The sequence below is a fragment of the Osmerus mordax genome, chromosome 4 (genome assembly GCF_038355195.1).
Source record: "Osmerus mordax isolate fOsmMor3 chromosome 4, fOsmMor3.pri, whole genome shotgun sequence".
Taxonomy (NCBI): Eukaryota; Metazoa; Chordata; class Actinopteri; order Osmeriformes; family Osmeridae; genus Osmerus; species Osmerus mordax.
Window position 1 is genome coordinate 2,176,722 of NC_090053.1, and position 22,822 is coordinate 2,199,543.

Here is a 22,822-nt window from a genome sequence, read left to right on the forward strand (position 1 = left end):
AAAAGGAGCACGACAGGGTAATCAGATATTACTTTAATGGCTTTTATATAACAACACGAACACGTACAGTATGCATACCATTCTGGGTTGTTTTCTTCTCCGCTCCGGTGGGCGGTTATAATATACCAATCAGTTCACTCCATCACCTATATTAACCAAAAAGAGCAATATATAGGCTATATTATTATATATTTCCCCAATCCATCTAATACACACTATTTGGAGATGTAAAACGCCACATAATACATTTTGAAATTCCGTATTAAACAAATGTGTTTGTATCAATGATTTATATTTGATGATTAATAATTAACTGAATGAAAATCAACGTGTCCTAAAACAGCAGTTTTACCGTTGGCCAATTATGATAGGATGGATGCGGCACTAGAGACGGAGAAGAGAGAAAGAAAGAGAGACAGAGAGAGAGAGAGAGAGAGAGAGAGAGAGAGAGAGAGAGAGAGAGAGAGAGAGAGAGAGAGAGAGAAAGAGAGCGAGAGAGAGAGAGAGAGAGAGAGAGAGAGAGAGAGAGAGAGAGAGAGAGAGAGAGAGAGAGAGAGAGAGAGAGAGAGAGAGAGGAAGCATCGTCTCAGTAACAATCCTCGCACTTCACGCTGGTTATATATCTGCGGCTTCACCTTGATGAGTTTAGCCAATAGATCCCATGGAAAATGCGGTCGGTGAGTAGCCCGTGCTATTTTATTCTGCTTCAAATGTCAAGGGACTGAAGGTATGCGTCGATTTAGGCTATAGATTGCAGTGATTGTATATAGCTGTCATCGATGAGGTTCTTCCTTGCGGATCAATGTCTGTGAAAAGGTCTAACATAGCTGAAAGTGGGTTTTTATTGAAAATACATGGGAAAACGCTCAGTATAGCCTACATATATCAGATACTCGTATCTGCTTGAAAACGACGATATAACCAGCAGTAGGTGACAGGGTTTTTTCAAATATTTAATCAAATAATATGAATTACAAGGATAGATACTTGAATATGGGATAAATCCATTAATTAGCTTCCTCCAAGACACATTTTCAAATTGAGCAATAAACTCCGCTTTTACGTGAGTAGAATGGAACCTGTCAACACAGGTTTACAGTCTATTGAATACGTCTGCTTACAGTTGTCAAAGGAGCACAGTAACTTGTATCATGGCCGAGTTCACCCAACCTGTGGTCCGCGAGGGTAATACAAGTGGCCGCCAAACCAATGAAAATTAAAGTATGAAAAATTAATAAATATAAAAAATATTGATATATACTGGTGGTGAATGATTATTTAAATTCTTACTTATCCGAGGTTATTGTTAACTAGGCTACTTAATATCTACATGATTGAATATTACGTTTTAGACATATCCCTCTGCATTTGCAAGTAGCCTGATACCTCTTCCCATAAGCAAGTTTGAGAATCTAAAACGAGGTTTTTCTACATGTTTCAGAGCGTTTAGGTACATTTGTACACGGATCATGTCTAATTCCTTCTCAGAAACTGTGATTGTCTGAAGCTCAGTTTCACAAAAAAGTTTCAATATTTAAAGATTCATATCAAGATGATTGTGAAGGATATTTGCTAATGGTTTGCTTAATGTTTACCAGGAAACCCTATGGATGCAGCTGGTTGCGACCTGATATAATGGCCTTTTGGAGAAGAAATATTTACTTTGGTAGGTATGACAATAAAAAATAACTTTTAGAACAGATTTACAATGTTCATCTTGAAATTACACTTAAAGCAGATAATGGTTGCACTTCAGACTTCAGGGTATTTTAATATTTGTATCCTCTGCTGTGCATTTAATATGAAATAACTAGTGACTATTTTTATTTAATTTTATTTAATCAGTCTTTCTTTGGGGAGATCTTCCGTAGTGAAGATGCCTGTGTGTGTGTTTGTGTGTGTGTGTGTTATGGGGAGGGACTTGTAAACAGTATCTGGCTCTATACCCACGTCTGCATGACCTTCTGTAACCTATGCATCATTTAGACTACTTACTAACTCCTAGGCATCCAAAACCAGGTAGTCATGTATTCACATTTCTCTCACTGGTGCGCTCGAAGTGGTGGAAATTGATAAACCTTTTTCTTTAAAAAGAGAGGGTATGAAGGTGAAACCTGCAGGTAGGCTACATTAGCCATTTTTATGTTCTCATGGGTAGTTTTTAATGTTCTCAGTTAGGAACCCATGTCTGGACCAAGGTTGTCAAATGCTAGTTTTTTTTTGAATTCACAGCAAGATAGGATAGAAGGTAACATGTAAAATGTTGAATGTTATTTATGGTTATAGGTTGATAGTGTCACAGAATTTGTTTAGTCATGTTGTCAAGTAAATGATTATGGAAGGACAGCTTAAAATAATGATTTTGAATGTATCTGTTGATGAATACATCCATAGCTTGGTTTCTATGTTGATGTTTGTTTCTGTGTTTGCACTATGACGATTTTTACATTTTACAGCTAATTAAATGTGTAAACAGAACAGAGGCATCACACCAATTTCAAGAATAATCAATTATTAATTTTATCCACAGAAATGGATAGCTTGAGGAAGTCTGAGTGGAGAATGAGCAGTTCCCTTTCTCATGTTACACTGTGCTTTGCGAATGTGTTGTCCATCTCTTGGATGAACTATTATGTATCATTGAGGAATGATTTACCAACCTTCAAAAAGCAGGTGTGGGTTGGAGTTGTGCTCGGGGCTATTCCATGGTTGATGTGAAACACTGTTTTGTTTTCTGTTAGTGGAACTTGCTCCTATGGAAAGTCTGTATGTGTGCTTGCCCACTTGGAAATGTAAGAAAGAGTATCAATATATTATTATCAGTGCTTGGATTTCCTTGAACTCTGTCTAATAACAGTAATAATGCTCTAAAAAGTGTTTGTGTAAAACGCATCTGTTGTTCAGATGTCTTTACATACATTGTTGGTTGATTGTTTAGAGGCTGGATGAATCCATAGAGGTATGTTATACTTGAAATCAATGTAATCTCCATTTGTTTATCTTGTTGGAAAATCTTCACTGAGATGAATTCCAAAACCGTGACTGTAACGTCAAGGCAAGTCTGGACAGTTTCCACATACCGGAAACTTCCTACATGGGTGGAACCACCAGAGAGTTACATCAATCAGCTAATGCAGTGTGGGTTCATGACTTTTTGTGCAAGCAGTTTGTACATCAGTGAGATACTGTTGTATTTATGACATTGGACATGCATTTAGCATTTGGTCTGCTTTTGGTCTACCAGTCAAGAAAAGGCTAACTAATGTTAACTGACAGTGACAAAATGTAATGGCATAGAGGTAGCTGAGAATGTTAATTTAACGGAGAAAATGCTGGAATTTGCATGGTAGAAATGCTGGACACTGTAGAGTTATAGAGTCAATTGACAGATTGCCGTTGCCAGGTTACTGTATACTTCAAAGGTGTGGATGGACTATCATAGAGCCAAGCAGCTGTTACTGTTCTGATCCTCTGGCTTTGGATGCTTTATATTCTTGAGTCCTGTGTTTTGTTCGATAGTTACATTTACATTTACATTTAGTCATTTAGCAGACGCTCTTATCCAGAGCGACTTACAGTAAGTACAGGGACATTCCCCCGAGGCAAGTAGGGTGAAGTGCCTTGCCCAAGGACACAACGTCAGTTGGCATGACCGGGAATTGAACTGGCAACCTTCGGATTACTAGCCCGATTCCCTCACCGCTCAGCCACCTGACTCCCCTTAAGGACTGAAGGACTGAAGGACCTAGTTAAGGACTGATAATATGTAAAATAACAGGCCTACTCGATTGTGCAGTAGATTTGTGTTTAAGACTCCTGAAAGTGTGCATACATTTAGGAAATATGCTTCTCTGGAACAGAGTACATGGGTAAAATTCACAATTGTTCTTGAGCACCAAAAATAATCTACCTAAAAAGCTGAATTGAGGGTATTGTCTTGACCGCGTTTTTTGTTTTGTTTTCAGAGGAAGAACGTCATGTAAAAGCCAATGATCAGGATTACAATGAGAAGTTTTCATACACTGTGAGTGAACTCCATTAGAGGAAAACATGGACCTGTCAAAAAAGCGAGTTTACAGAGTGAACCAGGATTATGTCAAGGAAAGTAACTGACAAAAACCTGTCTTATTCTGTGAACTCGCTTTATGGAAGAGGCCTTAGGAAATTGCCTTGAGATTTGTCTTGTGGGTTTAATCTGTAATTGGGTTAAAATGTATTAATTCTGAATGTTCTTTTTTCCAGGACAATCATATCAAAACCTCAAAGTACAACATGTTTACCTTCCTGCCAATCAATTTGTTTGAGCAGTTCCAGAGGGTTGCGAATGCGTACTTCTTTGTGTTGTTGATATTACAGGTGGGAATGTAACCTTTCTATATAGAAAGCATCTTGCTTCCCATATACCTGGATGCATACTTTTTATGAAGATGGAATTAATTTCCCAACTGAAAATTCGAACACTGCTTATATTTCAAACTAAATTAAGACAGTTGTCTGTGTTTGTAGTTAATTCCAGAGATCTCCTCTCTCTCCTGGTTCACCACCATTGTGCCTTTGGTGTTAGTGTTGGTCATCACAGCAGTGAAAGATGCCTCCGATGACTATGTGAGTTCATCACACAATTTAAACTGCGACTCTTAACATGTTCACGCTGATGCACTGTCAATCACTTTCACCAGCTAACCGGGTTATTAATAACTGTATGCCTTTACACCACATGATTTAAGTTCCGCCATAAGAGTGATCAACAGGTCAACAACCGCCAGTCCCAGGTGCTCATCAGGGGCAGGTGAGTCCAAACTTCACTAGATGTACTGCAGTGGAGAAGTTGGCCAAATAGCTAGACTGGTGCTACAATTCTCAATTGGATATCACTCCTGTTGTGGATATCTATTTAATAAAACTAATTATAATATAACAAAGTTGTTCATCACATGTGATGGGATTAAACTCCATATTAAATAGCTTTTTTTCTAGTTTGCAGAAGGAAAAATGGATGAATGTGCGTGTTGGAGATATCATCAAGATGGAAAATAACCAATTTGTAGCTGTAAGTTGATTTTAATAGATACATTATCATGTGAGTGCACAACATAACCTTTCGCGCAAAGATTCACATAGTGAATATTCACAAGTCACATAGATTCATCACTGTCCATGATTTGGTTGATTTGATCCATGTTTACATCCGATTATATTCTGCTACATTTGACTGTCATTGAAGAAGCAGTGATGGTTTATTGTTTTTGGTCTCCATAGGCAGACATATTGCTGCTCTCCAGTTGTGAGCCTTATGGATTGTGCTATATTGAGACTGCAGAACTAGATGGGTAAGTGTCCAGTTCTGACGCCAGTGTGTCATGCGTTGTGATGGGACAGGCGTCACAGTAGAAACAGTGAAGTGTTGAAGGGGTAAACTGTGTGAACTCATTTCTGTTTTGAGGTTGAGTCGCTTCGTATTTTTCTGTTTTCACGACCGTCTTGAGTGATTACTCAACACGTCTTCAGTAAACGTCTCTCCACGTTCTGTCCTGTGCAAACGAATCACGAATCCCCAACACAAACCAAACTCCACAGTCAGGGAACGCTTATCCTTGTATGTTACCACCGGTCTGGCATTTCACTTTGCCAGTAAGGTCTCTGTGTTTGTCTACACAGAGAAACTAATCTGAAGGTTCGGCAGGCTTTGACGGCAACCTCAGACCTGGGAGAAGACATCTCAAAGCTGGCTGATTTTGATGGTGATGCTTTCACAGTATTCACATTTACATTTACATTTAGTCATTTAGCAGACACTCTTATCCAGAGCGACTTACAGTAAGTACAGGGACATTCCCCCCGAAGCAAGTAGGGTGAAGTGCCTTGCCCAAGGACACAACGTCATTTGGCACGGCTGGGAATCGAACTGGCAACCTTCAGATTACTAGCCCGACTCCTTCACCACTCAGCCATCTGACTCCCTGTGTATTCTGTGTATGCAGACCTTTGCAATGAATGTCAAATGTCCTTGGCTCCCACCCTTCCTTTGATTTGACCTTGTGTGATTCTATTGACCTTAGATTTGCTTGTATTACTCAATTAATTTACAAGTGTTTGATATACAGTACTTTAATGCTTTTCATGCACTTTTATGCCCCGATGCTTAGTGATATATTTCCATTGCTTTTTCTAAGCTATCATTAATTGGTGAAAGAACTGCTCTCTCTCAAGGTTCTTTTAAGTTATCACACATCTAACTAATTCATAGTGATTTTTTTTTTACCATCACCAGTGAAAAAACATTCCTATAATTATTTTTCTTGTTAGGTGATTATTCTGAACAGCACTGATGTACAGTACACATGACGCTTTAGTGCCTGTGGTGAATCTGTGTCATCTGTGTTCCTCAGGGGAAGTAATATGCGAACCTCCAAATAACAAACTGGACAAGTTTACAGGAGCGCTGTGCTGGAGAAATAACAAGTATCCACTGGATAATGATAAAATGCTTCTCCGAGGATGTGTCCTCAGAAACACAGAGTGGTGCTTTGGAATGGTCATCTTTGCTGGTATGTTGAGGTCATTATCTATTACAACAGCATACCATTATATATTGTTTTTTTGTCTGGATACCTGAAATATCTGCTTAATTTAGGACTGCAAACTAAGCTGATGCAGAACTGTGGCAGGACTACATTCAAAAGGACCAGTATTGATAAACTGATGAACACCTTAGTTTTATGGGTGAGATATTTCTTGTATTCTCTAGAGAAATGTATGTATTCATTTAGTACAAAGGGATGCAAGAAATCAAGCTCAGTTCTGAATGTAGTGTGTTTTTAATACAAATGCATTGATCTCCGCCTTCAGATCTTTGGCTTTCTTATTTGCATGGGAGTCGTTTTGGCAATCGGAAACACCATCTGGGAGCAGAGGGTTGGCAGAAGTTTCCGGGTGTATCTGCTCTGGGATCAGCCCCTCAACAACGTTGTGTTCTCTGGCTTCCTCACCTTCTGGTCTTATGTAATCATCCTGAACACAGTCGTACCCATCTCACTCTACGTCAGGTAAGGGTGGCAACTTAGAACAGAAACAACATAAAACAATAAAAATAATAATTCAAATGTATAGACATGATACAGTTGTTCAACTCAGTAAATTCAATTCACTTTATTAATCCAGACGACAAGTCAAGTATTCAGTTTACGTACATAAGTTACATATTAAGTAATAGCAGAGGTAACACAAATAATTTAATAAACACAAAAGCTGCCCGATGGCCTTGTTTAATACTTAAATGTTACCCAAAAGCACAGCAGTCCAACAGTTCCTCATTTCATTTTCAGTGTTGAGGTTCTTCGACTGGGCCACAGCTACTTCATTAACTGGGACAGGAAGATGTACTATGCCCAGAATGACACTCCGGCAGAGGCTCGCACCACCACCTTGAACGAGGAGCTGGGTCAGGTGGAGTTCATCTTCTCTGACAAGACAGGAACCCTCACCCAGAACATCATGGTCTTCAACAAGTGCTCCATCAATGGGAGGACCTATGGTACGTCAGGCTGCGCGTCATGTAGACGAGGCTGCTCTGAGACGTCTCTGTCCTTTGAACAGGCTGTAATCCTTGTCCTCCTTCAGGTGACGTTTACGATGAATTTGGCCAGAGAGTAGAAATAACGGAGGTAACACTGGAGAACTTAAGCAGGTAGAATACCATGAACGTGCGTTGGGAAGACCATCAAATAATAACCTTCCGTATTGGTCTATACACCTCCAGAAGACCGCCTGTGTGGACTTCTCCTTCAACCCACTCAGTGACAAGAGATTCAGGTTCCATGACAGCAGTCTGGTGGAAGCCATCAAACTAGAGGAGCCCGCTGTGCAGGACTTCTTCAGGCTGCTGGCTTTGTGTCACACCGTCATGTCAGAGGAGAGGACTGAAGGTACACGCACGCTCACGTCTGATATCAACCGCATCATCTCTTGCCATGGCAACGGGTAGTTCTCACCTCAAAATCTTATTGGATGACAAACCTTTTCATAGTTCAATTAAGGATATTACTGCGCATCCACATGGATTATTAGTAAACTCTTTAATTCCTTAACACTTAGATACAATTCACTGCATCTCTGCTGAAAATGAAATATCAACATTATATTGTCTTGCTGCTAGTTAGCTAGTCAGCATGACATTAATAAAGATAACCTTTGAAACAAGCTGATTTAAATAACTGTGCCAAAGGTATCACGTTGGCTGGGCTACGTGCCTATGACTGCACCCACCCTGGGGCTATTTGGTGACACACCACACGCTCTCTTGGTTTCTTGCTTTAGTACACAATGTAGCATCCAGAACACGGAATACAGGATAACAGCGTCTGCTAAATTACTAAATGTAAATGACTAAATGTAAATGTAAATCCAGCCCTAACTCACTATGTTGTTTGTGATGGACATGTTGAATTGTTTGTGTCACACAAAGGGAACCTGGTATACCAGGCCCAGTCACCTGACGAAGGAGCCTTGGTCACGGCTGCACGCAACTTCGGGTTTGTCTTCCGATCCAGAACGCCAGAGACCATTACTCTATATGAAATGGGCAGAGCCATCACCTACCAGCTCCTGGCTATACTGGACTTCAACAACGTGCGCAAGAGAATGAGTGTCATTGGTTAGGTCTTCATTTTTCAAAGCAAGGCTCTCGTTTGCTTACATTTAAACTTAAGTGTAAAGCTTGTACATGATTTGCAGTATTTTTTCTTAAATATTTGGAATACCCTCCAAGTCTTCATTACACAGAAATTATATTTATGCTGTAGAAAGTATACTCTTAAGATAAGACAAAACATATTCATTTATTAGATGCTTTTATCCATAACAACATACAAGAGGGTGAGATTTGAATCTGCAACCCCTTGAAATGCAATCATGCTCTATAGCCCTCTCCCATATAGACAATGGCATAAGGTTGTTATTTGATCAGCTGGTGGTCACTGAAAATGTCAAGAAGTTATGTTTGAATCCCTTTGTTATCTAGTGAGGAACACACAGGGACACATCAAGCTGTACACTAAAGGAGCTGACACCATCATTTTTGACCGACTGGACTCTTCAAATGAAGATTTAATGTACACTACCTCAGAGCATCTAAACGTATGTTATTTACAGTTTAAATAGAAAATACATATCAAAGGAAGAGTATATTTTCTGTTTTTTCCAATTAGCACACAACAACATACTTTATGTTTACCATGCAACAATGTTCAGAGTATTTAATAATCAGAATACGTGTGTTGTAGGACTTTGCTGGAGAAGGGCTAAGGACACTGGCTCTGGCCTACAAAGATTTGGATGAAGATTATTTTGAAGAGTGGATTAAGAAACTCCACAGTGCCAGGACTGTGATAGAGAACCAGGAGGATCTCCTCACTGGACTCTATGAGGAGATCGAACAAGGCCTAAAGGTAAGATCTGCCAAACTGTCAGCTTTATCGTAGCTCTAAACAGATTTCATAACATTTATTGATTCAGATCCCTTATCCTGTCTCAAGCTCTTAGGTGCTACAGCAGTGGAGGACAAACTTCAGGACGGAGTACCTGAAACCATTGCCTGTTTAAGCCTGGCTAACATTAAGATATGGGTCCTCACTGGGGACAAACTAGGTAAACACATAAATATAAATACTTATATGATTCAAACTATCCTTGTTAACTCCTAAAAGAGCTTCTGTTTCGTGGTGTGTGGTTGCAGAGACTGCCATGAACATCGGCTACTCCTGCAACATGCTGCGCGATGACATGAACGAGGTCTTCATCATCTCAGGTGACACGCTGTTGGAGGTTCAGCAGCAACTCAGGTGAGCCCAACAACACACCTTCCTTTGTCTTATACCGGCACAAGATATTTTTATTCCCAAATAAACGTCACCCTTAGAGGTGTAGGGTTAGATTAGTAAGGTTAGTAGTAGTATCAATCTCTATGCCAACTGGTCCCAGTGGTAATCTATGAGAAATGCCCTAACACTAGTATCTATGGGAGATAACTGCAAATCTGTTTTCCTCTCTCCTCAGAAGTGCCAAGGAACACATCCTTGGGCTGAGCCGAGTCGGCAACGGAATCGATGTTGAGAAGACAGATGCCTGTTTTGATGACTCAGTGTTTGAGGAAACCATTATTGCAGAGTACGCCTTAATTTTCAATGGACACAGTCTGGTAAGGGTCTCCCACAGTAGCCGAAAGTGTTTCAATCTAATGAGTCAACCAACAAATTCATCTCATTGTCATTTCGTGTTCCTTTACTATTGTTTTCTGCCTACATGTTCATAATGTGTTTAGTCGTGTTTGTGAAAACACTGCACATGCTCATATGTGACTCATTGACCTGCGTGTACAACATGCACAGTGTCATGTTTTCCTGTGCCGGCTGCTCACTGTGCTGGTTGGTAATGAAGCATAGTCTTAGCGTGCTGGGAGTCCCCAGCCCAGTGACAGCCTCGAATTACTACCCAGTTCCCTGCAGGAGGGCTGCTCCCTTAGGTATCGCTAATCCTGGAACAACGTCTGCTAAAGCAGCCCCACGTAGCTCAGCTGTAGGCTGCTCCTGCCCCACGCAGCTCTGCTGTAGGCTGCTTCTGCCCCACGCAGCTCTGCTGTAGGCTGCTTCTGCCCCACGCAGCTCTGCTGTAGGCTGCTTCTGCCCCACGCAGCTCTGCTGTAGGCTGCTTCTGCCCCATGCAGCTCTGCTGTAGGCTGCCTCTGCCCCACGCAGCTCTGCTGCAGGCTGCTTCTGCCCCACGCAGCTCTGCTGCAGGCTGCTTCTGCCCCACGCAGCTCTGCTGTAGGCTGCTTCTGCCCCACGCAGCTCTGCTGTAGGCTGCTTCTGCCCCACGCAGCTCTGCTGCAGGCTGCTTCTGCCCCACGCAGCTCTGCTGCAGGCTGCTTCTGCCCCACGCAGCTCTGCTGCGGGCTGATTCTTTAGGGGGGCTCGGCTCTGACGCTTCAGGGTGGTGATGATGATCATTAACAGGGTCTAATGTGACCGCCCGCAGGCCCATGCCCTCCTGCCTCAGCTGGACCAGCTGCTGCTGGACACAGCCTGCATGTGTAAGACAGTCATCTGCTGCAGGGTCACACCCATGCAGAAGGCCCAGGTGGTGGAGCTGGTGAAGAGGTCCAGGAGAGCCGTCACCCTGGCGATAGGAGACGGGGCCAATGATGTCAGCATGATCAAGAGTGAGACCTTCTTCTGGCGTGACACTTTCGTTTTAGTTTTTTTTGTGTTGCAAGATAATTGAAATACTAAGCATGTAGATCACTGAATATCTGTACAATCTCCTGTCTGACTGTGTAGTTTACATTTACATTTAGTCATTTAGCAGACGCTCTTATCCAGAGCGACTTACAGTAAGTACAGTGACATTCCCCCCGAGGCAAGTAGGGTGAAGTGCCTTGCCCAAGGACACAACGTCAGTTGGCATGACGGGGAATCGAACTGGCAACCTTCGGATTACTAGCCCGACTCCCTCACCGCTCAGCCACCTGACTCCCTAGTGCTGTGCCCGCAGGTGCCCACATTGGAGTTGGCATAAGTGGACAGGAGGGAATGCAGGCTGTTCTGGCTTCTGACTACTCTTTTGCCCAGTTCCGCTTCCTGCAGCGCCTCCTACTGGTGCACGGACGCTGGTCTTACTTTCGTATGTGCAACTTCCTGTGTTATTTCTTTTACAAGAACTTTGCCTTCACGTTGGTGCATTTCTGGTTTGGGTTCTTCTGTGGTTTTTCAGCACAGGTGAGACATTTTCATATTTCACATTTAGATAAGAATTTGTGTCAGACAAATGTAATACTAGCATTTTATTAAATTAATCCCTTTATCCCTTATTTTCTCAGACTATTTATGACCAGTGGTTTATTACCCTCTTCAACATAGTCTATACATCCCTGCCAGTCCTTGCTGTGGGCATATTTGATCAGGTAAAACCTTTTCTATAATACTTTTGATATTGTAATTATTATAATTTACAGGTTCACTCAATTCATTAGGATTTAGGATAACGATGTAAATGATGATAATAAGAACCGATATCAGGCTTTTCTCAAAACAATTTTTGTTTTCTTCCACACCGGACTAAAGTCCATTTATCTTTCAGCAGTTCCTATGGCAACTTCCTGAGCCATCTTTTACTTTCCTATTTGTTTTTCTTTTCAAGATTCTGTCCCGTCAGACAGGTGAATATCGAACATGCAATGTAATGTTTTTTAGACATCCCTTTTCAAAATACATTTCCTCCAGGATCCTATGGCGCGTCACCCATCCTAAATCTTCCTAAAATAACTAACACTCCTCTCCATCCAACCTAGAATACATCACATTAGTTGATAACGTATAATCAGGTCAAACAAACAGACGTTGCTCACAATAGACTGTACGTTTGTTTTTCTAAGGACGTCAATGAGCAGAACAGCCGCAGATACCCAAGTTTATACAGGCCTGGACAACTCAACCTCCTGTTCAACAAGAGGGAGTTTTTTCTCTGCACCCTTCAGGGGATGTGCACCTCTTTTCTGCTATTTTTCATCCCTTACGGAGCTTTCTCCATCTCAGTGGGGGATGATGGTTCCCACATCTCTGACCAGCAGGCATTTGCTGTCACCATAGCGACGTCCTTAGTCATTGTGGTTAGTGTCCAGGTAAGATCAAAATATTACAGTGCCGTGCTGTACTTGCCCTATTTTATGTCAAAGAGAAGGAGATGGGTTTGTTTATATGTCCTCTCATTGTTTAGTGGCTCTCAAAGTAAAACCTGTTGTTCATGCAGGGGTGTGACAGTGTTTCAACATACAGGGACTGTGTCAGTAATCTTTGTTATTCACAGATAGTGAATTTTGTTAAAACCATACACTGATACAGTACGTATATCTAGAGTACGTTATTGTTTTTTCCTCTCACAGATTGGACTGATCACGAACTACTGGACTGGTGTGAATCACTTCTTTGTGTGGGGTAGTCTGGCCGTCTACTTTGCCATATTATTTGCTTTGCACAGTGATGGCATTTTTGGCATTTTTCCTAGCCAGTTCTCTTTTATTGGTGAGTGTAAAACTCTTCAAATGAACTCTTTGAAGAGTTTCAAGTTTCTATAAAGAAACTGGTGACCTAGTTTGTGTCGTTCTAATGTGTCAACAGGAGCTGCTAGGCACTGCCTTAGTCAGAAGACTGTGTGGCTGGCCATTCTGCTCACCACTGTGGTGTGTGTTATGCCGGGTTTGGCTGTTCGCTTCCTAAGGGCCGACCTTCATCCCACACAAACTGAGAAGGTAAAGAGAACTTTTAAGCAAACTCTAATATTTTACTTGGTTTACAATTGTAGTGAGAGAAGAAAACTCAGAAATCCTTTCAATTCGATGTAATTTAACTTTCTAATATCCTGTACATTGCTATTGTGAAAAGGCATGCTTGTAGTACAGGGAATTTCAGTGAAGATATGACTCACAGTGCTATTATGGGAGTCAGATGGCTGAGCGGTGAGGGAATCGGGCTAGTAATCCGAAGGTTGCCAGTTCGATTCCCGGTCATGCAAACTGACGTTGTGTCCTTGGGCAAGGCACTTCACCCTACTTGCCTCGGGGGAATGTCCCTGTACTTACTGTAAGTCGCTCTGGATAAGAGCGGCTGCTAAATGACTAAATGTAAATGTAATGTATTAGGTGCTGGGTGGGTGTAGCTCAGTGGGAGGGCATGTCACTGCAGATTTAAAGGCCACAGGTTACTTACTCCCCTTGTACATCACTTTGGTTACACGTGTCTGCTAAATAAACTACATATACGCACATGGGTTCCACGTGATGTTCTTGTGTCCCCGCAGGTACGCCGCCTGCAGCAGGCCAGCAGGAAGCAGGCGCCGCAGCAGCAGAACCTGCGGCGTGTACGCAGGACCAGCTCTCGGCGCTCAGCCTACGCCTTCGCTCATCAGCAAGGGTACGGGGAGCTCATCACCTCAGGGAAGAACATGAGGGTGACCCCTGACCCCACCTCTCCATCCGCCGGGGGGCCCCAGGACAGCCCCAGGTGCCTCAGTACCGGATTGAGGAAGAATGACATAACAAGTGTCTCTGATGAAGGTACTGGGGATTCAGAGAGTAGGTATTTGAGCGCGGACCATCCTCTGGACAAGCAGCACACTGAGGAAGGACTCTCTGTGTGATTACATTTACATTTAGTCATTTAGCAGACACTCTTCTCCAGAGCGACTTACAATAAGTACAGGGACATTCCCCCCGAGGCAAGTAGGGTGAAGTGCCTTGCACAACGTCATTTTGCATGGCCAGGAATCGAACTGGCAACCTTCAGATTACTAGCCCGATTCCCTAACCGCTCAGCCACCTGACACCTGACTGATTATCACCGCACACAAACATCACCAGCGCATGAATCCCGAAGGAATCAGCGCAGGGTTGCATGATGTGAGTCCCTGTGGATTCGGGTCAACGACCATGTGCTGCAGACTTAAATGGACTGCATACTCAATGTGATGAATTGTGTACTGAACTGTACGTCTTTGTAAAATGTAATGATTTACAGTCTGTATATACAAAAACAGAATTATTGGTAGAATATGTATTGAATATCCATATGTTTGACAACATTTTGCTATTGACAGTGAATGAAACAAAGTTGTCTCAGGCCAACTTTTTATATTAAATTATTCTCAATGCATAGTGCTTTCATTTGATATGGATACCTCAACCAGGATCAGGTTCAGGAAGCAGAGAACGAAAGACGCTCAGCCTATGAACAAAAGAAGAACAGTGAATGGAGACAAGCTGTTCCTTTTGCAGCTCATTTTATGTAGGAGTTTTAAAAAACCTTTGTCTTTGTTAAAATATAAATGTAAAGAATCAAGACTCTCCTTAAAGGTGTTCTGCAGTCTCTGCACCTACTCAGTGGAAATCCAAACATGGTGAAAGCTTGATGTTGAGGATAACGTTGATGCTCTTGCAGTCAGCACTTTCTAACCTAATTTCCCAATGTGCTGAATGCACACTCTTCCTGGGTTTGCTGTTTTTATTGCCTGCCTGTACTTTACACCTTAAGTGCTACCATTCAAATGTTTATTACGTACATTTATATTTTCTAAAAGCCGAAGATGGATTCTTGTTTCCACGTATGTTGCTTATACATATTCTCATAAAGCAATTTCAATGACTTATTTATTTTCTTTTGTGATGGGTATAGATTTATATACTGCACAAAATAAACTTCTTGTTGATATTCTTCATACATAAACTATTTATTGAAATTACACCCCAAATAGCAAACATACATCACTGTAACCATTATAAATTGTATACTTTACTATTGGAATGTACACAGTTTCATGAGAGAACCCCTTTAAAATGTAATTCCAAGAATGCAGCAATAGATGCAGTGTCAGAGAAAAAGTACTAAATTCCCTTTGTAATTACTAGTCTGATAAATTATACGTTTATAACTGCTATTGATTGTCAATAGCAATTTTGACCTCAACACTTAATAATTGAACATTACACAAAAGTATAAAAGCTGAATTCCCTTCCTTATGTTGTGCAACAGTTTTACCCACCATTAATTATGAAAAATCTTTAAAAGTGTGGCATGAAGTTAAGTCATCCACTTCGTCAAGACATTAGCACATCATCCGGTCAAAAGCAGGTGAAAAGATCACTTCCTCCACATCACTTCCTCCACATCACTTCCTCCACATCACTTCCTCCACATCAATCTTCAAGAAAAATGGCTGCTCCTCCTCCAGGCTTGGACACGAACAGACTCTGTTTCTCCAGAGCCCCTCGTCGGGAATCTGGCATGTAGTACTGCTCCCGAACCTTCTGCAGGAAGGACTCCACCTTCTCACTGGGTACCATGGAGACGGCACAGCCTCCCCACCCGGCCCCTGTAAGCCGAGAGCCCACAGCCCCCGAGTTCCTGGAGCCAAAAGAAGCGCTTCTATTCTCAACATGAATACATATAGCATGTTGACACGTCAATTTTAAATATGAAATGAGTCGGCTGCATTCATTTGTTACCTTTCGTTTTAACAGCTGAAAAAGGGAGTCAATCTGTTGTACTTACAGACATATGTCCACAAGTTGGTCGAGTTCAGAGCAGCTGCACTCGTATAGGTCCCTGCAGCTTGCGTGGCTCTGTTTCATCAGGTCTCCTAGGAGCTGAATGGCCCCAGCTGGTGCAGAATCGCACACACTCTTAAACTGGAGCACCCGAGCGGCCTCACCATAAACATGCCTGGCACGCTGGAACAGCTTGAAGTGAGTCACTGCCAAACACAGGGGAGAGGAGAGCTCCATGCATATCAAATCTGTCTTATATTCACACAATAGTGAGATGATTAGTGACAGGTGGACATGCTACTTCCTGGACAGCCCAAATCCATTTATTCAATATATGAACTGATTATGCTCTTTTGAGACGGGCTAGCGTTGCTTTTGACAGTGTCTCACCATGCTGGGTGTTGGCACTGAGCAGGTCCACACACAGCTGCTCAGAGGTGATTCCCAGGGCCTTGCAGATCTCTTCTCTGCTGTAGGGCTCCGGATGTAGCACCTCCTCCACCAGGCCCAGCATCTCCTCCAGGGAGGCGTCTAGCTGCGTCTGGACCTCAGCCAGCTTCAGAAGGTTGTTCCCCTCCAGGTCCCGGGCCTTGGCCAGTATCTGAGTTCACACCAGCCTCCTCAGTTAACGCTGCACTCTAACTCCTCTAACACTTGATTACTCGAACGTACTCATGCTTCTTACTCATCTATACCTGTGTTAAATATTCTGTCTGGCACTTGCCAATATTCTCTGTCTTGTGTTTTCTTTACACATAGTTTCGGAGCACTGACTGAACTCATGGCATCGTGACTTTTGGGATTAAGGGAACAGCACCAGATTACCTTGGTGGCTATCCGGCACTCTACGACACGAATGTTGAAATGAGATGTAGCGGCTTTGTTCATCTCTACGCAGGAGTTAGAGATGACAAACACTGCTCCTTCAGGGAGCCTGACGTCAGTGGCCCGCAGTGGGTGGAATTCTATGAGCTTTGCCTGAGACACAACAGACAAACAACTCTATTACAAAACAGTGAAATTGACTGCAAGATTTCTGTTAAACATGACTTTACTCAATTCCCTCACATTAAAACTCTGTATAGAAACCATGCACGGACAGGAGCTGCAAAGTCAAAATGTGTAGTATGACTTTAAGTGTTGTGCTAGTCATGAGATATGTGAATTGTAATGATTGTTTACAGTTCCCCCCTCTGCCAGGAAAGAGATCGACTGGTCCATACCACCTCCCTCTGTGCCAATGTAGCGCTCACATTTGGCACAGATCTCAGCAAGCGCCACCTGGAGGACACAAAATGGGTCCTTTGCATTTAGTCAACTTGTAGGCTACTGTTATGCATCGATCTTAAACTTTCCCTGTTAACACACATTTTACCTTAGAGAGAGACTTGTGATTAGCCTCCATTGTTAGGAGACCTGCACAGCACACCAGGGCACTTGAACTGGAAAGTCCTGAACTAGGAGGGACAATCCCATCCACCACACACCGCATCCCAGCCAGAGGAGACAACCCCAAGTGATCCTAGTAATTTACATTTACATTTAGTCATTTAGCAGACGCTCTTATCCAGAGCGACTTACAGTAAGTACAGGGACATTCCCCCGAGGCAAGTAGGGTGAAGTGCCTTGCCCAAGGACACAACGTCAGTTTGCACGGCCGGGAATCGAACTGGCAACCTTCGGATTACTAGCCCGATTCCCTCACCGCTCAGCCACCTGACTCCCTACTTAATGCCCTAGTAATGATTGAACAATGACTTGGATTACTATTAGATAAAGTTAATTCTATGATCATTCTTATGGTAAAACCAGAATGATATTCATGTTTGTTTGTTCAGTACACCCCTTTACCTGAACGCCCTTAACACCACAGAGAAAATAATAATGCCACTGGGGGTTGTCTTGGTCGATCCTGAGATCCTTGCTAGAGACGGTGAAATCCCTGCAAAACATCCACAACATTTTGGTTGGAAAACGAACGAAGAACAAAAGAAACAACATCTGCATTTAGATTGATGATGTCTCTTACTTGTATTTGGGATTTGCATTAGCCAACTGAATTGTTTGGGAATCGTTGACTGAGACCGCTGCAAGAATATTCTGTTCAATCGCCATTGGGAGAACAGCATAGCCGCAGTAATCAATATGCTCCCCTGATAATCAAGTCATATAATGAGGCTCAGTTAAGTTTTACTTACAATTTGGACTGCAAAATTCCTGTTATCAGTTGCTCCTCTCACCTATTAAATTAACTCTCCCAGGAGCACAGGCATAGAACTGGGGAGGCTCTCCGTACATTTTTTGAAAGGTCTTTTTTAAGTTTTGCAACCTGTAAATTGGACAGTGGAAAATACATAAGTAGGGAGTAGCTTAACAGACTGGATCAGTACACCAGCTCTGGCCAACTGATAAAATGCGCTCTTACTTGAAGGTATATTTGTTATCAATACTGATTAGTTTTGTGTTCTGTGAATTTAGCTAAGATTAACTCACCTTTCATTTGAAGTCATCACAACTTGTAACTTCGGTGGATGTGTGGCCATTTCTTATCTAATCACTTTGCCCCTCAAAAAAATACTAATTGTTACAATAGATGTACTTAACTCTAAGCAGGCTGCGATGTCTGAGACTGAATGAATACAACAAAGTATCAGCTGACTGTCACAAGAGTATCCCGGAAATACGAAAGCTACTCTTTGAAAATCACTTCTGCAAACTGAAATTCTAGCCGTTTAGAAAAGTATCAGTCTCTGAGACGACTGTACCTATATAGGTGACACTATGTCACTTGTTAGATATAATATCAGAGAGGATGATAACGCGGAAGACTCTGAAATCCGGGCTAGTTCAAATAATAGGAATGCTCTCTGCAAAGCACTGTGGGGGGATGACGTAGCACCCACGACGTCGAGAACAACAAGCTGGTTCAGAACGGAGTGGTGACTGCAAGATCTGGCCCGCGAGCTTGCCTAGCTACATTTGTGAAGCATGTCCGATATGGAAGATGACTTCATGTGCGACGATGAGGAAGATTATGATCTGGTAAGCGTAAGTAAATAATGGCTCGTTATTGTCTCGATAAATATGGCTAGCTACAGGTTTACAATGCACATTGTCACAAATTACAACTTACTAGCACTACTAGTCCTAGCCAGCAAGCTAGCAAGCTAGCAAACCATCGAGTTTGCTCTGTAAGTTTAGTTAACAAAATTGTGTAACCAGTGTGTTTTTTAATGTTACAATTCTATTCAACCCTTTTGACTAGCTAACAAGTAGCAGGTGATGTCCGGGATGCAGGATTTTAGCGTATATCAGGGTATAACAGAGTATAGCAGCACAGTGACATCATGTTATGACAGTGTGTCCTATAATACCGCCTCACTCAGGAATATTCGGAGGACAGCAACTCCGAACCCAATGTTGATTTGGAGAATCAATATTACAACTCGAAGGCACTGAAAGAAGACGACCCCAAGGCCGCTCTCAGTAGCTTTCAAAAGGTATAAGCAAGATGGTCGTTTATATATAGGGTAGTGTGCAAACTGGTACACATCTTGCTGTAAAGTTCATGTCTCTGATATCCAGGTGCTGGAACTTGAAGGTGAAAAAGGAGAATGGGGGTTCAAGGCCTTGAAACAAATGATCAAGATAAACTTTAAACTGGTAATCAGTGTTTCGATTTCTCTACCCTGCTGTCACAAAAACTCATCGTTCAAAAACTCAAAGCCCATCGTTTGTGCCAGAATACTATTCTAATATGTATTTATTTATCTACAGACAAACTTTCCTGAAATGATGAATAGGTACAAACAGCTTTTAACCTACATTCGGAGTGCAGTTACAAGGAACTACTCAGAAAAGTCCATTAATTCGATCCTTGATTATATCTCAACATCAAAACAGGTATTTGATACAGTCTTACAACTCATGTGTGGTTGTTCTTGTCATTATCCAAACTGTTTGTTTGCAGTATGCCTGTTTTACTGATCTTTGTTTACTTACAGATGGACTTGCTGCAGGAGTTTTATGAAACAACTTTGGATGCATTAAAAGATGCCAAAAATGACAGGCTTTGGTTTAAGACGAACACTAAGGTACAGAAATAACGACAAGAAAGCCAGTTCCTACTAAATTACTCAGAATAATTTTCCTATTCTTACCATTATTTGTTGACATATGTCCTTTTTGTACAATGCAAACTATATTAAGGGATCAATTGTAAAGTTATTGACAGATCGTTTAGTTCAGTTGCCCTGTTTCTGTGATTGTCAAGCTTGGGAAGCTGTACCTGGAGAGAGAGGAGTATGGGAAGCTTCAGAGGATTCTCAGGCAGCTTCACCAGTCATGTCAGGTAAAGATTTTTTAATTTTTAATTTGTTGTCATTTAGCAGACGCGCTTATCCAGAGCGACTTACAGTAAGTACAGGGACATTTTCCCGAGGCAAGTAGGGTGAAGTGCCTTGCCCAAGGACACAACGTCATTTTGCACGGCTGGGAATCGAACCGGCAACCTTCTGATTAATCGCCCGATTCCCTAACCGCTCAGCCATCTGAGCCCATAAGATGCATTGTTATGAAGTCAAATGAGTCACGAATGATGATTTAATCACGTTTGATTGCTTTCACTCTATGCACTGGTTTATTATAGACGGATGATGGGGAGGATGATCTTAAGAAAGGAACTCAGCTACTGGAGATTTACGCCCTTGAGATTCAGATGTACACAGCACAGAAGAACAACAAGAAGCAGAAGGCCCTGTACGAACAGTCCCTGCACATCAAATCTGCCATCCCACATCCTCTTATCATGGGAGTGATCAGAGGTACACTTCCTCCAAAAATGTATTTAACACCTCATTGGTTCAGTGTTTTATACAGAAAAAGTAACTCATAGACAGAACATGATCAGTGTTTATGTCTGTTGTATGTTTTAGAGCATTATAATTTTAGCATTATAATTTTATGAAATAATTACTAACTGTGTTGTTTCTCGTCTTCAGAGTGTGGAGGCAAAATGCATCTAAGAGAAGGTGAATTTGAGAAGGCTCACACAGACTTCTTTGAAGCTTTCAAAAATTATGACGAATCCGGAAGCCCTAGAAGAACCACCTGTCTGAAATACCTGGTGTTGGCCAATATGCTGATGAAATCTGGAATCAACCCCTTTGACTCTCAAGAAGTAAGATCATTACACCCCAAAACATTTATGTATGGGTTAAGTCATACAAGTCATTGTGTTCCAGGCACTGGAATGCTAGTTATTTATGATGTGCCTTGATAATTGTATTTGCATGACATTTTGGTAATCTGTTCATGTAAATCTCTCTCCGTAGGCCAAGCCATATAAAAATGACCCAGACATTCTTGCCATGACAAACTTGGTAAGGTAAGTATGCAAAACAAAAACAAAAAAACAGTTCTGTGGTAAAGAGTTTTGTTTTGAAATGTTGAACAAACAAAAAATTGAACAAATTGCACATGTTAATATACTTTTCTCTCTAGTGCCTACCAAAACAATGACATCACAGAGTTTGAGACAATTCTGAAGACGAATCACAGCAACATAATGGATGATCCGTTTATAAGAGAACACATAGAAGGTATTCTTGTTTTTTTAATTTAGTTATACTTTTAGTCATTTTCATTCACTTTTATATTGCTCAAATGTTTAGTGTACATTTTGTCAATTTAATTACATTTTAGCATTACCGTTGATCAGTCCTTTTTTCTGACTTGTCTTGCAGAGTTGTTACGTAACATTAGAACACAAGTGCTCATCAAGGTGATCAAGCCTTACACTAGAATACACATCCCTTTTATCTCAAAGGTAAGATCACTCCAAGATCTCTTTTCAGTTTGAAAGCATGAAACATTGAAACTGAATTGATTGCAAAAAAAATATTTTCTTGTCTACTTAAGGAGTTAAACATTGACGTGTCAGATGTTGAGAGCTTGCTGGTACAGTGCATTCTAGACAGGTAAGTTGATGTTGAATGTTGTAAAACAACATAATGTATATTTTTATTTGATGAACAACAAGTAGTGGTTCATTGATATGATGACGTAGGAGAAATGTTTTAACATTTTGGATTTTCGCCTTCCAGCACAATCAATGGCCGAATTGACCAAGTCAACCAACTTTTAGAGCTGGATCATCAGAAAAGAGGAGGTGCACTGTACATTGGGTTAGATAAATGGTCAAATCAACTGAACACACTTAACCAGGCCATTGTTAGCAAATTGGCCTAAAGATTTTAATCAATTCATAGTGTTTTCAACAATAAGATGGATTATGTTTATTTCTGACATAGTAATAGACAGACACTATATAAAAGCCAACTCTGGAGTTTGTGGCAAATTTTTTTTTTCTTCTGATTGTCAACACGTATTGTATTTATTTATTTTACAATATGGATAGTGTAAACCTCAATTTGCATTTATTATAATGAACACAAATGTTTGTTTTGTCATCATGTCCACTTTCATACAAGATATGTTAAACAGACTTGAACGCTGTAGAACAGTGGTCTTCAATCCTGGGCTGAAGACCACTGCTGTAGAAAATGCGCTCAACATTTTACTCGATTAAAATACCGATTGAATATTTTTGAGGCAATGTTCTGCTTTGTTTCTGAATATAAATATACCACTAAATGCATAGTTCAGTGTGCCTGACTCCGTTTGTTTTAATCATTGATAAGGCTTTTACTATGGTAAACCCATGCAGAAGCT

At 41.4% G+C, this 22,822-nt stretch overlaps 3 protein-coding genes across 5 annotated transcripts; 2 read left to right on the forward strand and 1 right to left on the reverse strand.

Moving 5' to 3' along the window:
* The first annotated feature begins 639 nt into the window (after window positions 1–639).
* atp8b4 (ATPase phospholipid transporting 8B4) lies at window positions 640–15,173 on the forward strand. Its single transcript, XM_067235534.1, has 28 exons — window positions 640–677; window positions 1,599–1,666; window positions 3,966–4,024; window positions 4,243–4,356; window positions 4,507–4,605; window positions 4,728–4,789; window positions 4,978–5,050; window positions 5,260–5,330; window positions 5,659–5,741; window positions 6,390–6,548; window positions 6,635–6,723; window positions 6,850–7,046; window positions 7,326–7,534; window positions 7,621–7,664; window positions 7,760–7,925; window positions 8,465–8,653; window positions 9,020–9,135; window positions 9,282–9,446; window positions 9,534–9,645; window positions 9,734–9,839; window positions 10,054–10,195; window positions 11,032–11,215; window positions 11,548–11,771; window positions 11,873–11,956; window positions 12,428–12,673; window positions 12,935–13,073; window positions 13,170–13,300; window positions 13,849–15,173. The coding sequence occupies exons 1-28, from the start codon at window positions 640–642 to the stop codon at window positions 14,185–14,187; spliced, it is 3,708 nt and encodes a 1,235-aa protein (XP_067091635.1). The 3' UTR covers window positions 14,188–15,173.
* Window positions 15,174–15,293: 120 nt separating this feature from the next.
* galk2 (galactokinase 2) lies at window positions 15,294–18,942 on the reverse strand. Of its 2 annotated transcripts, XM_067235535.1 has the most exons (10): window positions 18,584–18,942; window positions 18,331–18,419; window positions 18,120–18,243; window positions 17,942–18,032; window positions 17,466–17,612; window positions 17,273–17,371; window positions 16,916–17,068; window positions 16,481–16,691; window positions 16,095–16,296; window positions 15,294–15,947 (listed from the first exon to the last, which is right to left on the reverse strand). In XM_067235535.1, the coding sequence occupies exons 1-10, from the start codon at window positions 18,631–18,633 to the stop codon at window positions 15,740–15,742; spliced, it is 1,374 nt and encodes a 457-aa protein (XP_067091636.1). In that variant the 5' UTR covers window positions 18,634–18,942; the 3' UTR covers window positions 15,294–15,739. The 2 variants fall into 2 exon arrangements, with proteins under 2 accessions (XP_067091636.1, XP_067091637.1); XM_067235536.1 differs by lacking the exon at window positions 18,331–18,419 and having other exon boundaries at window positions 18,584–18,646.
* A 33-nt stretch (window positions 18,943–18,975) lies between these two features.
* Window positions 18,976–22,750, forward strand: cops2 (COP9 signalosome subunit 2). Of its 2 annotated transcripts, none has more exons than XM_067235538.1 (13): window positions 18,976–19,132; window positions 19,477–19,590; window positions 19,676–19,753; window positions 19,868–19,993; window positions 20,095–20,184; window positions 20,364–20,441; window positions 20,739–20,913; window positions 21,091–21,269; window positions 21,424–21,476; window positions 21,593–21,690; window positions 21,835–21,917; window positions 22,010–22,068; window positions 22,195–22,750. In XM_067235538.1, the coding sequence occupies exons 1-13, from the start codon at window positions 19,079–19,081 to the stop codon at window positions 22,337–22,339; spliced, it is 1,332 nt and encodes a 443-aa protein (XP_067091639.1). In that variant the 5' UTR covers window positions 18,976–19,078; the 3' UTR covers window positions 22,340–22,750. The 2 variants fall into 2 exon arrangements, with proteins under 2 accessions (XP_067091639.1, XP_067091638.1); XM_067235537.1 differs by having other exon boundaries at window positions 19,001–19,138.
* Window positions 22,751–22,822: the final 72 nt, after the last annotated feature.

What these genes read in the sequence shown, in the direction of transcription:
- atp8b4 (XM_067235534.1), top strand. Translation starts at nt 640, where the DNA reads ATGAGTTTAGCCAATAGATCCCATGGAAAATGCGGTCG. An exon ending in TGAACACCTTAGTTTTATGG is followed by an intron (nt 6,724 to 6,849) that starts GTGAGATATTTC and finishes CTCCGCCTTCAG; the next exon opens with ATCTTTGGCTTTCTTATTTG. An exon ending in CCCATCTCACTCTACGTCAG is followed by an intron (nt 7,047 to 7,325) that starts GTAAGGGTGGCA and finishes TTTCATTTTCAG; the next exon opens with TGTTGAGGTTCTTCGACTGG.
- galk2 (XM_067235535.1), bottom strand. Translation starts at nt 18,633, where the DNA reads ATGGCCACACATCCACCGAAGTTACAAGTTGTGATGACTTCAAATGAA. An exon ending in GTGATGACTTCAAATGAAAG is followed by an intron (nt 18,420 to 18,583) that starts GTGAGTTAATCT and finishes TCCAATTTACAG; the next exon opens with GTTGCAAAACTTAAAAAAGA. An exon ending in GTGGTGTTAAGGGCGTTCAG is followed by an intron (nt 17,613 to 17,941) that starts GTAAAGGGGTGT and finishes GTAAATTACTAG; the next exon opens with GATCACTTGGGGTTGTCTCC.
- cops2 (XM_067235537.1), top strand. Translation starts at nt 19,079, where the DNA reads ATGTCCGATATGGAAGATGACTTCATGTGCGACGATGAGGAAGATTAT. An exon ending in CTCTCAGTAGCTTTCAAAAG is followed by an intron (nt 19,591 to 19,675) that starts GTATAAGCAAGA and finishes TCTGATATCCAG; the next exon opens with GTGCTGGAACTTGAAGGTGA. An exon ending in ACATCCCTTTTATCTCAAAG is followed by an intron (nt 21,918 to 22,009) that starts GTAAGATCACTC and finishes TGTCTACTTAAG; the next exon opens with GAGTTAAACATTGACGTGTC.